Raw genomic sequence first — 15,959 nt, forward strand, 5'->3', positions numbered from 1 at the left:
AGAGCTAATAAAAGTAGATGAGCTCAGATATAAAATAAAGATAACATGCCTCTGAAGACTGCTCTCTTTTGGCTATCACATGCTCACCCTCAAAATATATCCATATTTAGTAACTTACCAAAAAAAGGCACACAAGGTGGATTGATTGACTTAAGTTTTACTAGGTATTTTTTAAAGTGATCTTGACTTAATTCCACAGCTTCGTCCAAAATTTTCCTTTTTCTTTCCTGCAATGCCTTAATATAAATTGAGTATAAATTTTTTACAATTCAATCATATTTTATAAATGCAAACCTTTAAATTTTATAAAATTTTGCAAATTATCTGGAAAACAATTTTTTTACATTAAGAGATGAGTGGTATTCCTTTGTACACTTACCTGAAGTGATTTCTCCTCTCTTTATCTATAAATATAAAACCCATAATTTACTCATATAAATTAGAAGATCAAGCAATACAAAAAATTCTACGTCATGCCTTGTGCGTTATTTTGACTAGCCAGGGTTTCAAGTCATAGCTGTAGAAGAGGAAAATTATAACCCCTGAACATTCAAATATTTTTCCACTGAAAGATCTTTTGGGGCTAAAGGTTGGGGTTTTGGTAAGGAGAAGACAACTATCAGAAGACAAGAAGACTTGAACAAAAATTTAGTGAATGAAGTAAACTAGCATTTCTTTTATACTTCATTACTAGATCTTCTTATTGAAAATTAATTTTTACTTCAGAAAGAATATACACACACACGTAAACCCCAGAGCAAACATTATGCTTGATGAAGAACCAGTCAATTTCCTTTAAATCAAGGAAAAAGCCAAGGGTATAACATTGTAGCTTTTATTCAATACTATACAGAAGTCCTAGCTAGCATGGACAAGAGTAAGAAATAAAGAGCTAGAGATTGGAAAGAAAAAAAAATGTCACTATTCACACAGAGGATATGACTGCCCATGAGGAAACTCCAATAAATCTACATATAGAATGTTAATGAGAGAATCAGCAATGCTGCTATATATAAAACCAATAGACAAAAATCAACTGCATTTCTAGATATCATCAATAAAGAAATCAGGATTTAAAAAAAATTCTGAGGCCAGGTGCAGTGGCTAACGCCTGTAATCCCAGCACTTTGGGAGGCTGAGGCGGGCGGATCACGAGGTCAGGAGATCAAGACCATCCTGGCTAACACGGTGAAACCCCATCTCTACTAAAAATGCAAAAAATTAGCCAGGCGTGGTGGCGGGTGCCTGTAGTCCCAGCTACTCGGGAGGCTGAGGCAGGAGAATGGCGTGAACCTGGGAGGTGGAGCTTGCAGTGAGCCGAGATTGTGCCACTGCACTCCAGCCTGGGTGACAGAGCGAGACTCTGTCTCAAAAAAAAAAAAAAAAAAACAAAACAAAATTCTGGTCAAGTGCAGTGGCTCACACCTGTAATCCCAGCACTTTGAGATGTTGGGGTGGGAGAATAGTTTGAGGCCAGGAGTTTGAAACCAGTCTGCGCAACATAGCAACGCCCAATCTCCACATAAAATTTTAAAAATTAGCTGAGCAGGGTGGCACATGCCTATAGTCCCCACTACTCAGGAGACTAAGGTAGGAAGATTGCTTGAGCCTGGGAATAGGAGGCTGCAGTAAGCTATGATCATGCCACTGTACTCCAGCCTGGGTGACAGAGCATGACCCTGTCTCTAAGTGTCACTGAAAACAAAATAATTCTAATATACATCTAGCAAAAGAGGTATGCGATCTCTGTCAAAACAAAAAAAAAACCCCACAAAACTTTATTAACTGAGTAAATAAAGAGATAAACGATGTTCACAGTTGAAAAGACTTGTTACTATAAAAATGTCAGTTCTTCACTAATCTGTAATTGGATTTAGAGAGCCAATGCAACTCCTATCAAAATGCCAATTTAAAAAAATGGAGCTTAAATTGATTCTAAAATGTATACAGGAGAACAAAGAACCAAGAATACGTTCCTCCTGAAAAAGAGTAAGATTGGCGAGGATTTGCCCTACTCTTCTCTATCAAGGACTACTATAAAGTTATGATAGTTTAGACAAGTGGCACTGGCACAAGAGTGATCAAATAGATCAAAGGAACAGAACAGAGAGACCAACAAAAGGCCTACATATATAGGCATTCAATTTATGACACATTTATTAAATACATTAATATTTCTTTTTTTTTTTTTTTGAGATGGAATCTTGCTCTGTCGCACAGGCTGGAGTGCAGTGGTGCGATCTTGGCTCACTGGAACCTCTGCCTCCCGGGTTCAAGTGATTCTCCTGCCTTAGCCTCCCAAGTAGCTGGGATTACAGGCGCCCACCAGCATGCCTGGGTAATTTTTATATTTTTAGTAAAGACGGGGTTTCATCATGTTGGCCAGGCTGGTCTCAAACTCCTGGCCTCATGTGATCCACCCACCTCAGCCTCCCAAAGTGTTGGGATTACAGGCATGAGCCACTGCCCCCGGCCTATTTCATAATATTTGACTAAGTATTAATATCTTTAACATATAAAGTTCATACAAATCAATAAAATGCAAACACCCAAACAGAAAAATATATGTATAAAGCAGTTTCTCCTCTATTCCCCTCTAATAACAACCCACTAAAAAAAAAATAATAATAATGTTAAAAGAGGAGTATGTATCCTCCCACATTATTCTCAATACTTATCCAGTTCCACTTAGAGGTTTGGGGTTTGCTCTGCTTTGTGATACTAAAATGGAATAATATTATAGTCATTCTGAAGCTTTTCCCCTGCTGAAATATCACAAATGTTCTTCCACAACAATACACATAGATCCCATTCACTTTGTTGTATAGCTGAACAATATTCTACAATATAGGTATAAGAGGATGTATTTAATCATTCTCTTATTGATAGACATTCACGTTGTTTCCTGTTTTCTGCTACTACAACTAATGCTGCAGTAACTATATCTTTGTACATATAACTTTATACTCTGGTGCATTTATTTCTTTGCAATTCTGGGTCCTAAGAGTATGCATATTTTTAATTTTAACATATATTGTTAGACTGCTTTCCAGAAAGATTGTAAAAACGCACATTCCCAAAAGCAGTATTTATATGGCTGAGTTTCTAACTTGTTATCCTTTACTTAAAAAAAGTCTTTCCAGGTACAAAAGCAAAGGAAGAAACCGTAAGTGAAGAGACTGATATGTGCAACTAAATAAAAATGATAAAACTTCCTTATGTCAAAGCATTATACATTTTTTAAATTAAAAAGCAGATAAAAGACAAACAGAAATGAGAATATATGTACAGTCTAAGTTTTAATATCTTTAATATATGAAAAATCCATATAAATGAATAAAATGCAGCTGGACATGCTGACTAATGCCTGTAATCGCAGCTACTCAAGAGGCTGGGACAGGACGATCCCTTGAGCCCAGGAGTTCGAGACTGCAGTGGGCTATGATCATGCCACTGGCACTCCAGCCTGGGCGACAGAGCAAGCTTGACTCTTTAGGAAAAAAAAAAAAAAAAATCAACAAAATGAAAACACCCTCCCCCAAAAATGAGAGAGGCAATGAATATATAAATCATAAAGTACCCAATAAATACATATTCAACCTCACTAGTTATTATTTATTTTGAGAACAAGTTTCACTCTGTTGCCCAGGCTGGAGTGCAGTGGGGCAATCTTGGCTCACTGCAACCTCCACCAGCCAGGTTCAAGCGATACCCCTGCCTCAGCCTCCTGAGTAGCTGGGATTGCAAACCAGCACATACCACCATGCCTGGCTAATTTTTGTACTTTTAGTAGAGATGGGGTTTCATCATGTTAGCCAGGCTGGTATCGAACTCCTGACCTCAGGTGATCCACCTGCCTCAGCCTCCCAAAGTGCTAGGATTACAGGTGAGCCACTGAGCCCAGCCTCACTAGTTATTTTTTAACATACAATTTAAAAATGCAGTGCGATTTCTGCCCCCCACAGAGGCATGCAATACCAAGCCTGGCTAATTTTTTTTTTTTTTTGTAGAGATGTGGTCTCCCTATGTTGCCCAGGCTGGTCTCAAACTCCTGGGCTCAAGTGATCCTCCTGTCTCTGCCTCCCAAAGTGTTGGGATTACAGGTGAGAGCCCCCACACCTGGCCAAAAGCTTTTAATATAATACATAATACCAAGGGGCATTTATCGTATCCTGCTACAAAACACCTTGGCAAAAGTATTTAAAGTCTTAAAGTATATAAATACTCAGACCCAGGATTTCCACCCCTAGATTATTTCTAGGGAAATAATCAAGCTCTTAAAAAGACTTCTACATATGAATATTCCATGATAAATTATCACAGAAAAAAATCAGAAATAACTTAATTGTCCCACAATCTACTGTTGGAATAAATTATGATTTATCCATGATAGAAAACCTTGATGCCATTAAAATCTTGTTTCTGAAGATAAGCTAATAAAAACATAGAAAACTGTTTATGAGAAAAAGACCATAAAAATCTATGCACAACATAATCTCAATTTTGTTATTAAAATATATATGCAAAATATCTTCCTATTTTCTATATCTCCTGAATTTTCAATAGTACATGTTAAACACATATTTTATAATTTAAAAAATATACATATTTTTTAATTTTTTGAGACTGAGTCTCACTCTGTCACCCAGCCTGGAGTGCAGTGGTGTGATCTCAGCTCACTGCAAATGCTGCCTCCTGAGTTCAAGCAATTCTCCTGTCTCAGCCTCCCAAGTAGCTGGGATAACAGGCGTGCGCCACCATGCCCAGCTAATTTTTGTATTTTTAGTAGAGATGGGGTTTCGCCGCATTGTCCAGGTTGGTTTCGAACTCCTGAGCTCAGGTGATCGACCCGTCTCAGCCTCCTAAAGTGCTGGGATTACAGGCGTAAGCCACCATGCCTGGCCAAATTTAAGTTTTTGAAATAGTTCTTCCCGTGTTATACTATTGTTGACTATCTAAAGGTAATTAAGACATTACTTGTATTTTTATATTTAAAATCCTTTGTCATTTGAGACTATCAATCAATGTGTTATTGAATAAATCCACTTGGAACTTCATTACATTTAGGTTAAGTACATTACACGGCAGTGCAAGTCTCATATTGTTTATTGAATATTGATATATTTTCTAATATAAGCCTAGGATTCACATATTATATATCATATTCATATATTAACTAATATATCAACATATTTTCTAATATATTTACATCATATTTACGAAGCAAGGATGAATTTACAAAGAATTTAATAAAAAAGACAGATGATAGATGAAATTTCTTTTATGCTAATTTTATCATCCCCGAGAAAAATGAAAAAGTTAAGCCTAAAACTTACCTCAAAGGTATGGTCTAGTCTGTATACTGATACTGAATTTACTGCACTGACTATCTCCAATACGCCATTGAAATTATTCAAATCTTGAAAAACTTGCAGAATTTCTATAATTCTACTTAGTACTGCCACCCGTTCTTCAAAATTTTCTGCTTCCACAATGCATCTAACAACAACAAAAATTCATGGCTTAGAAAAGTTTCTTCACCTCACTTAGAAAACAAGATAATTATGAGTAGCCAGAATTTTACTTAAATATGACTTAATATTATGGCTATTAGGAGGGAGTAAGAGTAAATTAAAACTTACTTTTCAAACCAGAGGGTGAGATTTGTGGTATGGCGAATCATTTTTAATAAATTTGGAGAATTTATTTCTTTATCTTCTTTGGTCCACACACTCCCTACAAGTTCAGACGGTTGAACTTTCCTATGGAATTAAAAATCAGTGCAACTTAACCTATAAAGGATTTGTATCACTTAAAGATCTTCTAAAACTTAATAAGAAAAAGACAATTAACCCAAAAGATAGATGAACACATATATGAACAAGTAATTCAGAGAGGAATAGACCCAAATAACTACAAACACGAAAACACATTTTATCCCTTACTCAGGGAAAATAACATAAAACTACAATGAAATCCCATTTTACTCATTAGATGAACAAAAGTCTGATAACTCAAGGCCAGGCGTGGTGGCTCATGCCTGTAATCCCAGTGCTTTGGGAGGCCAAGGCGGATGGATCACCTGAGGTCAGGAGTTCGAGACCAGCCTGACCATCATGGAAAAACCCCGTCTCTACTAAAATACAAAATTAGCCGGGCATGGTGGCACCTGCCTGTAATCCCAGCTACTTGGGAGGCTGAGGCAGGAGAATCGCTTAAACCCGGGAGATGGAGGTTGTGGTGAGCCGAGATCGCACCACTGCACTCCAGCATGGGCAACAAGAGCAAAGCTCTGTCTCCAAAAAAAGAAAAGAAAAGAAAAAAAAAGTCTGATAATTCCAAATGGATAAAAATATAATAAAACAGGAACACCAATAGGGAAGTAAAAATTGATACAACCATTTTGTAAAACAATTTGGCAAGATCTCATAGTACTGAAGAGATACATACCGGATGACTCAGCAATTCGACTCTTAAGTATGCATATATCCTAGATAAACTCTTACACAAATTTATAAGAGCCAGGTGCAGCAGCTCATGCCTGTAATCCCAGCACTTTGGGAGGCTGAGGCGGGCAGATCACTTGAGGTCAGGAGTTTAAGAACAGCCTGGCCAACAAGGCGAAACCCCATCTCTACTAAAAATACAAAGAAATTAGCCGGGCGTAGTAGTGCATGCCTGTAGTCCCAGCTACTTGGGAGGCTGAGGCAGGAGAATCGCTTGAACCCAGGAAGCAGAGGGTTGCAGTGAGCTGAGATCATGCCACTGCACTCCAGCCTGGGCAACAGAGTGAGACTCTGTCTCAAAACAAACAAACAAAAAACAAAGTTATAAGAAAACGTTTACAAGAATATTCAGTGAAGCATTATTTGCAAGAGTGAATAGAGGCTCATCATCCAGAGACTGGATAAATTGTGGAGTATAAATATAATGGAACACTACACAGCATCTAAAATAAGCTAACTAGAACTGTATTCATTGACTTGAACAAATGCCAAAAATGATTTAAGTAAAAAGCATGTTGCAGAATGATACATAAGTATATGCATTTAAAAAATGTGCAAAACAAGCTGAGGTGCAGTGGTGCGCACCTATAATCCCAGCTACTTGGGAGGATGAAGCGGAAGGATTGATTGAGGCAAAGGGTTTGAGACTATCCTGGGCAATCATAATGAGATCCTATCTCAAAAAAATAAAACAAAAAAAAAAACAGGCACAGTAGTTCCTCCCTGCAGTTCCTGCTACTGAGAGACTGAGGTGGGAAGACTGCTTGAGCCTAGAGTCTGGGGCTGCAATGAGCTATGATCATGCCACTGCATCCCAGCCTGGGTGACAGAGTGAGACCCCATCTTAAACAAACAAACAAACAACAACATCAACAAAAAACCAGTTGGGCACTGTAGCTCACACCTGTAATCCTGGCGTTTTGGGAGGTTGAGGTGGGAGGACAACTTGAGGCCAAGATCAAGACCATCCTGGGCAACATAGCAAGACCTCATCTCTATGAAATTTTTTTAAAAAAATTAGCCAGGTATGGTGGTGCGTGCCTGTAGTTCTAGCTACTCGAGAGGCTGAGGCAGGAGGATTGCTTGAGCCCAGGAGTTCAAGGCTACAGTGAGCTATGATTGTGCCACTGCACTCCAGCCTGGGCAACAGAGTGAGACCCTGTTTCTGAAAAAAAAAAAAAAAAAAAAAAGTGCACAACAATGCTATACGTTGTTTATGAATCTCCGTGTATGTTTATAAATTATAAAAATATAAAGAGAAATAGTAAACATCAAATTCAGGGTGGTAGTGATTTCTTAGGGGAAAGAGAGCAATAAGATTTGGGAGAATTATGCAAAGGATTTCAATTTTATCTAAAATGTTTTTGTTGTTCATGAATATTCATTATATTATTTCCTATAATTTTTGAATGCCTGAGTATTTAATTAAAATTCAGACAGAAGAGCAGATTAAAACATTGTATACAGTGAGTCAGAATACACAATTTAAAAATTGGTCAAGTACATGGCTCACACCTGTAATCCCAGCACCTGGGAGGCCAAGGCAGGAGGACTGCCTGAGGCCAGGAGTTCAAGGCCAGCCTGGGCAACACAGTGAGACCCTCTTTTTTTTCTTTTTAATTGACCGGTGGCATTGCCATCAATGGCCTACAGACTTGGTTATTCATTAAAAAAATATTTTTTAATCAGTAGATTTGTGTATAAATAAGTACTTGCTAACAGTTTCTGAAATGTTTTCTTAAAGTGGCTCTATTATTTCACCAGAAATTTAGTTTACAAAGCTGGGTGCAGTGGCTCATGCCTGTAATCCCAGCACTTTGGGAGGCTGAGGTGGGTGGATCACTGGAGGTCAGGAGTTCGTGACCACTGTGGCCAACATGGTGAAACCCCATCTCTACTAAAAATATAAAAAAGCCGGACATGGTGGCACACACCTGTAATCCCAGCTACTCGGGAGGTTGAGGCATGAGAATCACTTGAACTTGGGAGGCACAGGTTGCAGTGAGCCGAGATTGCACAACTGCACTCCAGCCTGGGTGACAGAGCAAGACTCCATCTCAAAAAAAAAAAAAAAAAATTTAGTTTACAAATGAAGTCAATATTAGGTATTTTTCTATGTCCTGAAAGTAGGTCCACATGAAGTGAAGTGCTTTTTTTCTGATGTCCATTCACGTAAAACAATTACATTGTGAGAAAAAACATGATGCAGTACTATTTGCTTTTTTTACCTCAAGTAACAAGTCCCTTCATTTCTACTTATCACAAATCCCACAACATAAACAAAGCTACCTGGATTCTAAATAACTTAAAATATAACATAACATTTTGAGTCAGATGTTGACAACTTCTGGTGGGTGTGCTAAAAGTCTGGTTCTGAATGGCATGGCCAGTGCAAACTAGGCAAATTCTAAAGAACATAAAGTAAACATAATATAGTAAAGGTACCTTACTATATTACCTATTGGCACTAAATTTTATACATTCTTGCTTTTCCCTGTGTAATCTTTATTTAAAAATTGGCTGCTAATCAGGATAACTCTGTGAAAATATTTTTATTTTAGAGATAGGGTCTCACTCTGTCACTCAAGCTGGAGTGCAGTGGCACAATCTTGGCTCACTGCAGCCTCGACTTTAAGTGACCTTCCCACCTCAGCCTCCTGGGCAACTGGGACTACAGGGGCACTACAGGCCCGAGCCACCATGCCTGGCTATTTTTTGTAGTTTTTGTATGACGGAGTTTGCCATGTTGCTCAGGCTGGTCTTGAACTCCTGGTCTCAAGCGATCTGCCCACCTTGGCCTCCTAAGTGCTGGGATTACAGGCATGAGCCATCATACCCAGCCAAGCATATTTATATTTTAAATTGAGGCTTCTATACTACTCACAATAGCTATGATATGGAATCAACAGATTAATGAATAAAGAAAATGTGGTATATATACACAATGGAACACTATTCGGCCATAAAAAAAGAATGAAAGCCTGTCGTTCAAGGCAACATGGATGAGCCCGGAGGACCTTATGTTAAGCAAAATAAATCAGACACAGAAAGAAAAATATAACATGTTCCCACTCATATATGAAAACTAAAAAAAAAATGAACTCATGGAAGTAGAGAGTAGAACTGCAGGTATTAGTGGCTGGGAAGGATTGGGAGGAGGGGAAAACAGAGAGGTTGGTGTAGAAAAAGTTTTTGATGGAATGATAATGATAGTGACATTTTTCAACAGAGAGCTGTTACATGCAAGGCCTGTACCCTTCGCAACAGCCTGAGCTGTAAATGAGAAAAGAAAACCTATCTCACACAATATTCTATTCACTTAGCTGCTAAGGGCCTAGCATCCATACTAACTGACTTGACTGACTGACCTCAAACTAAACCAAGGTGAGAAGGTATTAGGAGTTGAAGAGGGGTGGTGGACCTGAAAATCTTCCTGCCATTCCTCTTGTAATGGATTGCTAGTCCCCAGTCTAGACATAAGACTTTTACTTGCAGGGCAGACTAGTTAAAAACCGTGCTATGACCTTTCCTCTAAGCCCATGAGAGTAGATGAGGTATTTTTAAGCACTCATGAATAATGTGCAAAATGTTTTGAAAATAGGTAATGTTCAAGATTCTTAAAAAAAAAGCAAGACATTAACATTAATTGTCTACCTGTAGAGATCAGACTCCAAAAGTGTCAGCTGACGTGCAATTTCTATTGGATGAAGTGTCATGAGATCAAATGTTTCAAACTGTCCTGGTTTGCTGATATGCCATTCAATTGGTGGAGGTGGACTTTCAAAGGTAATATTATGGCTTATTCCATTTGCCTGAGCTTGCTTCTTCCTCCTGATGATCTTAGCGATTGACTCTACCCATTTTTTCATAGCTTTCCCTGGAAAAAGAACACATAAAGAAAAATGTCTTTTACTTGACAGACATGGCTGCAAATCTTCATTTAATCCTTAACTTTCACCCAGCCTCAACAATTACCAACTCATGGCCAATTTTTATTTTCTCTAACCCTACTCATGCCATCCCGTCACTTCCTAGGTTATTCTGAAACAAATGCGAGACATCGTATTTCATTCATATTTAAGCACCTTTAAAACACTCTTTAAAGTAATAACCACAACACCATTATCACACATAAAACTGACAACTTCTTAATACATTGTTATCTTCAAGTATTTTGTCACTGTTCACATTTCTCTGATTATTTTCCTTTTTTTTTTTTTTTTTTTTTTTTTTTGAGACAGGGTCTTGCTCTGTGGCCCAGGTTGGAGTGCAGTGGCACAATCTCAGCTTATTGCAACTTCCATGTTGCGGGCTCAAGTGATCCTCCCACCTCAGCCTCCCGACTAGCTGGGACTGCACATACCACCACGCCTGGCTAATTTTTGTATTTTTTTTGAGATGGAGTCCCACTTTGTCACCCAGGCTGGAGAATAATGGCGTGATCTCGGCTCACTGCAACCTCCACCTCCCGGGTTCAAGCGATTCTCCTGCCTCAGCCTCCTGAGTAGCTGGGATTATAGGCGCACACTACCATGCTTGGCTAATTTTGTTGTATTTTTAGTACAGACAGGGTTTCACCATGTTGGCCAGGCTGGTCTCGAACTCCTGACCTCGTGATCTGCCTGCCTCGGCCTCTCAAAGTGCTGGGATTACAGGCGTGAGCCACCGCGCCTGGCCTAATTTTTGTATTTTTAGTAGAAATAGGGTTTATCCATGTTGCCCAAGCTGGTCTTGAACTCCTGGGCTCAAGTGATCTGCCTGCCTTGGCCTCCCAAAGTGTTGGGATTACAGGCATGAGCCACTGTGCCTGGCCATATTTTCTTATATTTAGTTTGAAAAGGGATCTGAACAAGATTGCACATATTGCACTGAGTCAATGTGTCTCAAGTCTCCTTTAATCTACAGGTTACTGCTTTATTGCATATTTTTGCTTGCACTTTGTGGAAGAAATTGTCATTTGCCATGTTTTTCTGTCCTCTATATTTTCTGTAAAGCAGAGATATAGTGACTTGGTCTGATTCAGGATTAATTTTATGACACAAATACTTGCCAAGAATACTTCTAACAGGAGGCATATAATGTCTAGTTACCTTTTTGTGATAGTACCCATCCAGTCATGATAATTCCCTAGGTTTATTATTTTACTAGGAACTGAGAAATGTGATATTCTACCATTCCTTCTTCACTTACTAGTTGAAATACTTCCACAAAAATAAACTTTTCCTCAGGAACTATTTGGTTATTCTGAAGTATAACTAGTATAGAAAAGAACTTTGGACATTAACATAACCATTTACTTAATTTATTCTAATGTGTGTGTGTATTTTAGAAGCTTCTTAGATTGTGTCTAATCCAGTATTCTCATTTAGAATATAAATTTTTGTTTTTTGTTTGTTTTGAGACAGGGTCTCACTCTGCCCAGGCTTGTGTGCAGTGTCGCAATTTCGGGTCACTGCAGCCTCGAGCTCTGGGCTTAAAAGTGATCGCTTCACCTCAGCCTCCCGAGTAGCTGGGACTACAGGCACATGCCACCATGCTTGGCTAATTTTCATATTTTTTGTAGAGACTGGGTTTTGCCATTTTGCCCAGACTTGTCTCAAACTTCTGGGCTCAAGCAATCAGTCTGCCTCTGCCTCCCAAAGTGCTGGGATATTCTAGGTGTGAGCCATTGCACTGGCCTAGAATACAACTTGAAAATGTAGTATTATGAAAATTTTAAGGCACACATAAAAATGTATCATAAACATCTCAAAGTAGAAACAAAGGAATAACATTCTTAACTTTAAATAATATTCCCCTTAAAGAACAAGTAGAACACGAAATAAGTTACACTTGTTATAGTATTTGTAATGCCCTATAATGTCAGATAAAACATAAATGTTCTTGACTCAATCATATACATTTGATGACACATTTGTTTAAATGTTCATGGCCTAGGGTTTCATTTCTTGGGCTATGATTCTGAAACTTAAAGTAGAAAACTCCTCTCTTTCAGATTTCAGAAATATACCAAAAACATTTCCAGAAGATGTGAATATTATAAGAAAGCTGTTAATCATTAAAAGAATAAGATTAAAGAAAGTAAGAAAACATAAAATTACACATATTTTTATTCAGTTGAAGAAATGGCAATCTTGCAATGAGATAAAATTAAATAGCTTAAATTTATTAAAAAGAACTTTTGACTTCTTTAAAAGAAATATTCTCCTCAAAAACTTGAAAAGGCAAAGTTCTGAGACCTCAGATGATTCTAAACATATATGAGTTTCTTGCTGTCTATAAAAAACATTCCAAATGTTATTTCAGCTTTTTAAAAATGAAAAATGCTGGCCAGGCATGGTGGCTCATGCCTGTAATCCCAGCACTTTGGGAAGCTGAGGCAGGTGGATCATCTGAGGTCAGGAGTTCAAGACCAGCCTGGCCAACGTGGTGAAATACCATCTGTACTAAAAATACAAAAATTAGCCAGGCGTGATGTCATGTGCCTGTAGTCCCAGCTACTTGGGAGGCTGAGGCAGGAGAATCACTTGAACCTGGGAGGCGGAGGTTGCAGTGAGCTGAGATGGCACCACTGCACTCCAGCCTGGACAACAAAGCAAAGCTCTGTTTCAAAAAAAAAAAAAGAGAGAGAAATGTTTTAGTTTCTTAAAGTCACACAAATTTGAACATAAACTCATGTTCAATATAAGATTCAATCCAACCTTTATATAATATACCTCTTACACTTGAAATGAAGGATTCTAGTCTTTCAAGCAATTCCAAGTCTCTTTCAAAGTCATAAAAATGATGTTCAACCCAATGCCGAAATACATTTAAGATCCTGATAAAATGGAAAGAAACACATTTTAGTGAAACATAAGTGTTCAATTACACTTCTTCCTTCTCTAATGCCATGATGATAGCTTTATATACAAGGGTCAACATAATACTCAAAGACTCTCTAATCTGTATTTAATTAATACCTTAAATGCTTCAATGACAAAAGGAGAGTAGGTCTCCAAACTGTGTATTATTTATTAATAAAATGTATACTTTTAAAATATTTATAAGCATAAAAATAGTGGTTTCTGTGCTTCCCATTTATGTTAAGGAAAAGTACCCTTTATTCATATGTAGAAAACTTATGCTCTATATTACAAAAGCTATTTTAAGTTCATAAAAAGCATTTTTAAGATTTAAATTTTGGTACTTTTTCACTTAAAATGGAAAACCAACTAAGATGTACTGTATCTGGTTCTAAATGCAAGTGCTATCATCAAATTTCTTTCTTTTTTTGAGAAGGAATTTTGCTCTTGTTGCCCAGACTGGAGTGCAATGGTGCGATCTCAGCTCACTACAACCTCCAACTCCCAGGTTCAAGTGATTCTCCTACCTCAGCCTCCCAAGTAGCTGGGATTATAGGCGCCCGCCACCATGCTGGGCTAATTTTTGTACTTTTAGTAGAGACAACGTTTTACCATGTTGGCCAGGCTGGTCTCGAACTCCTGATCTCAGGTGATCCGCCCACCTCAGCCTCCCAAAGTGCTGGGATTATAGGCGTGAGCCGCTGCACCCAGCCTATCATCAAATTTCTATGTAATCTACACATATACTACAGTCTCTTATTTCATTTCAAAAGACAAAAATAGAACTGTTTTGTTTTACAGTATCACAAAAATGATTACCTATAACCTTGCAAAGAGAGATTTAATCAACTATGCAAATGGAAAGGAAAGGAAAGACAAGGGGAGAGGGAAGAGGAGGGAAATGGAAGAGGAAGAAGGGAAAAGGAAAGGGAAGGAAGGAAACTAGTAGGCAAGCCATGGAGAGAAAATATTTGCAAAATGTTTATCTGACAAAGGACTGGCATTCAGTCCTACCCAATTTACTCCTACAACTCAGTAATAAAGAGACAAGTATCTCAATAAAAATTAGAGGATTTGAACAGATTCTCCACAAAATAAGTATGAATGAAATACCACTACATCCAGCAGTATGGCTAAGGCACAAAGACTGACATTACTAAACACTGGTGAGAATATGAAGCAACTAGAACATTGTTGGTGAGAATGTTTGGGAAGTTTTGGCAGTTTCTTTCAAAACTAAACATACACATACCTTCTGACCCAGCCACTCCACTCTGAGTTGGTTACCCAAGAAAAGTGAAAAATATTCACAGTAAGACAGGTAAGATAAAGTTCATAGCGGCTTTATTCATAATAATAAAAAACGAGAAAAAGCCCATGTATCTTTCAATGGGAAAAATGAATAAACTGGTATATTCATATAATAAAACAAACCTCGCAATAAAATAAACCATTGATACAAATTCAAAAGCATGTTGAGTGAAAGAAGACACAAAATTGAGTTTTTAAGAATGCATTTATTAAGACTCTAAAACAGGTAAAACTAATCTATGGAGGGAGAAATTGGAACACTGCCTTGGGCAGTGGGAACAAAAACTGATGAGAAGGAACATAAGGGAACTTTCTGGGGTGTAGTAACATTTGATATCTTGAAAGGCGTTTGGATTATGGAGATACATGTATTTGTTAAAACTCAACAAAAGTACACTTAAGATGTGTGTATTTTCTGTCTTCAGTGGCAGCAAGAAAAAAATGTATTTAATTATATGCACATTTTAGAACAAAAGAAAAACAAACACTGAACTGTTAATGACATACAAGTTGAAGTATTTAAGGAGTGTACTTCAAAATTCATACAAAAAAATGAACTGATAGATGAATGATAAATGAACACATAAATGAATAGATATGAATAGATGAATACATATCTAGGTGGTGGGTTTATGGGTGTTCATTGTAAAATTCTCAGTTTTGCTGTATGTTAAAATTTTTCATAATAAAATGTTAGAAAAATTACTACCACCCATTTTACTAGAAATCTTTCAATATTTATATAACAGGTTTAATAACTTGGCTTGGATTTCACAGTTTTCCACTCCATCCAATTCCATATAGGTAATCTCATCTACTACTTGCAATATAATGCCTACATTCCTCTCAGGTCAATGTCCTTATCTGTGTCCTCAGCACACCATTCTCATTTCTGCCTTCTTGTCTTTGTTCATACTATTTCTCATGACCCTGAATACCTACAGTCACCTTTCTACCCATCTAAAGCCTATACATCCTTTAGGGGCAGTCTCAGATTTCACCTTCTCCAAGATGCCTTCCCTAATTACTCTGGCCTAATCTTTGCTATTCCTGAAATTGTATAGGGATGTATTTTTCTAAGTCACTTAAGCACTCCAAGTAGAACAATATATAACTGTTTCATGTGTCTTTTTCCCCCAGTAAAGTCCCCAATAAAGCCATAATATCATGACAGTCTATGTTATTTTTGTACTTAGCATAGTTATAAGTACAGGACTGAGAACACAGCAAATGCTTAGAAATACATAAAGAGCTTATATGACTGAGAATCGAAGATTATACTCCCACCCCCTACCCC

The 15,959-nt window shown here is 37.7% G+C and overlaps 1 protein-coding gene across 1 annotated transcript in view; it reads right to left on the reverse strand.

Moving 5' to 3' along the window:
- SOS2 (SOS Ras/Rho guanine nucleotide exchange factor 2) overlaps positions 1-15,959 on the reverse strand; it is a 113,059-nt gene that overhangs the window by 21,312 nt on the left and 75,788 nt on the right. The window contains 5 exon segments of the mRNA XM_034937515.3: positions 119-236; positions 5,337-5,499; positions 5,643-5,762; positions 10,161-10,383; positions 13,223-13,326. Of these exon segments, the coding sequence (XP_034793406.2) occupies positions 119-236; positions 5,337-5,499; positions 5,643-5,762; positions 10,161-10,383; positions 13,223-13,326 (728 nt within the window).

This window comes from Pan paniscus, chromosome 15, assembly GCF_029289425.2.
Source record: "Pan paniscus chromosome 15, NHGRI_mPanPan1-v2.0_pri, whole genome shotgun sequence".
Lineage (NCBI taxonomy): Eukaryota > Metazoa > Chordata > Mammalia > Primates > Hominidae > Pan > Pan paniscus.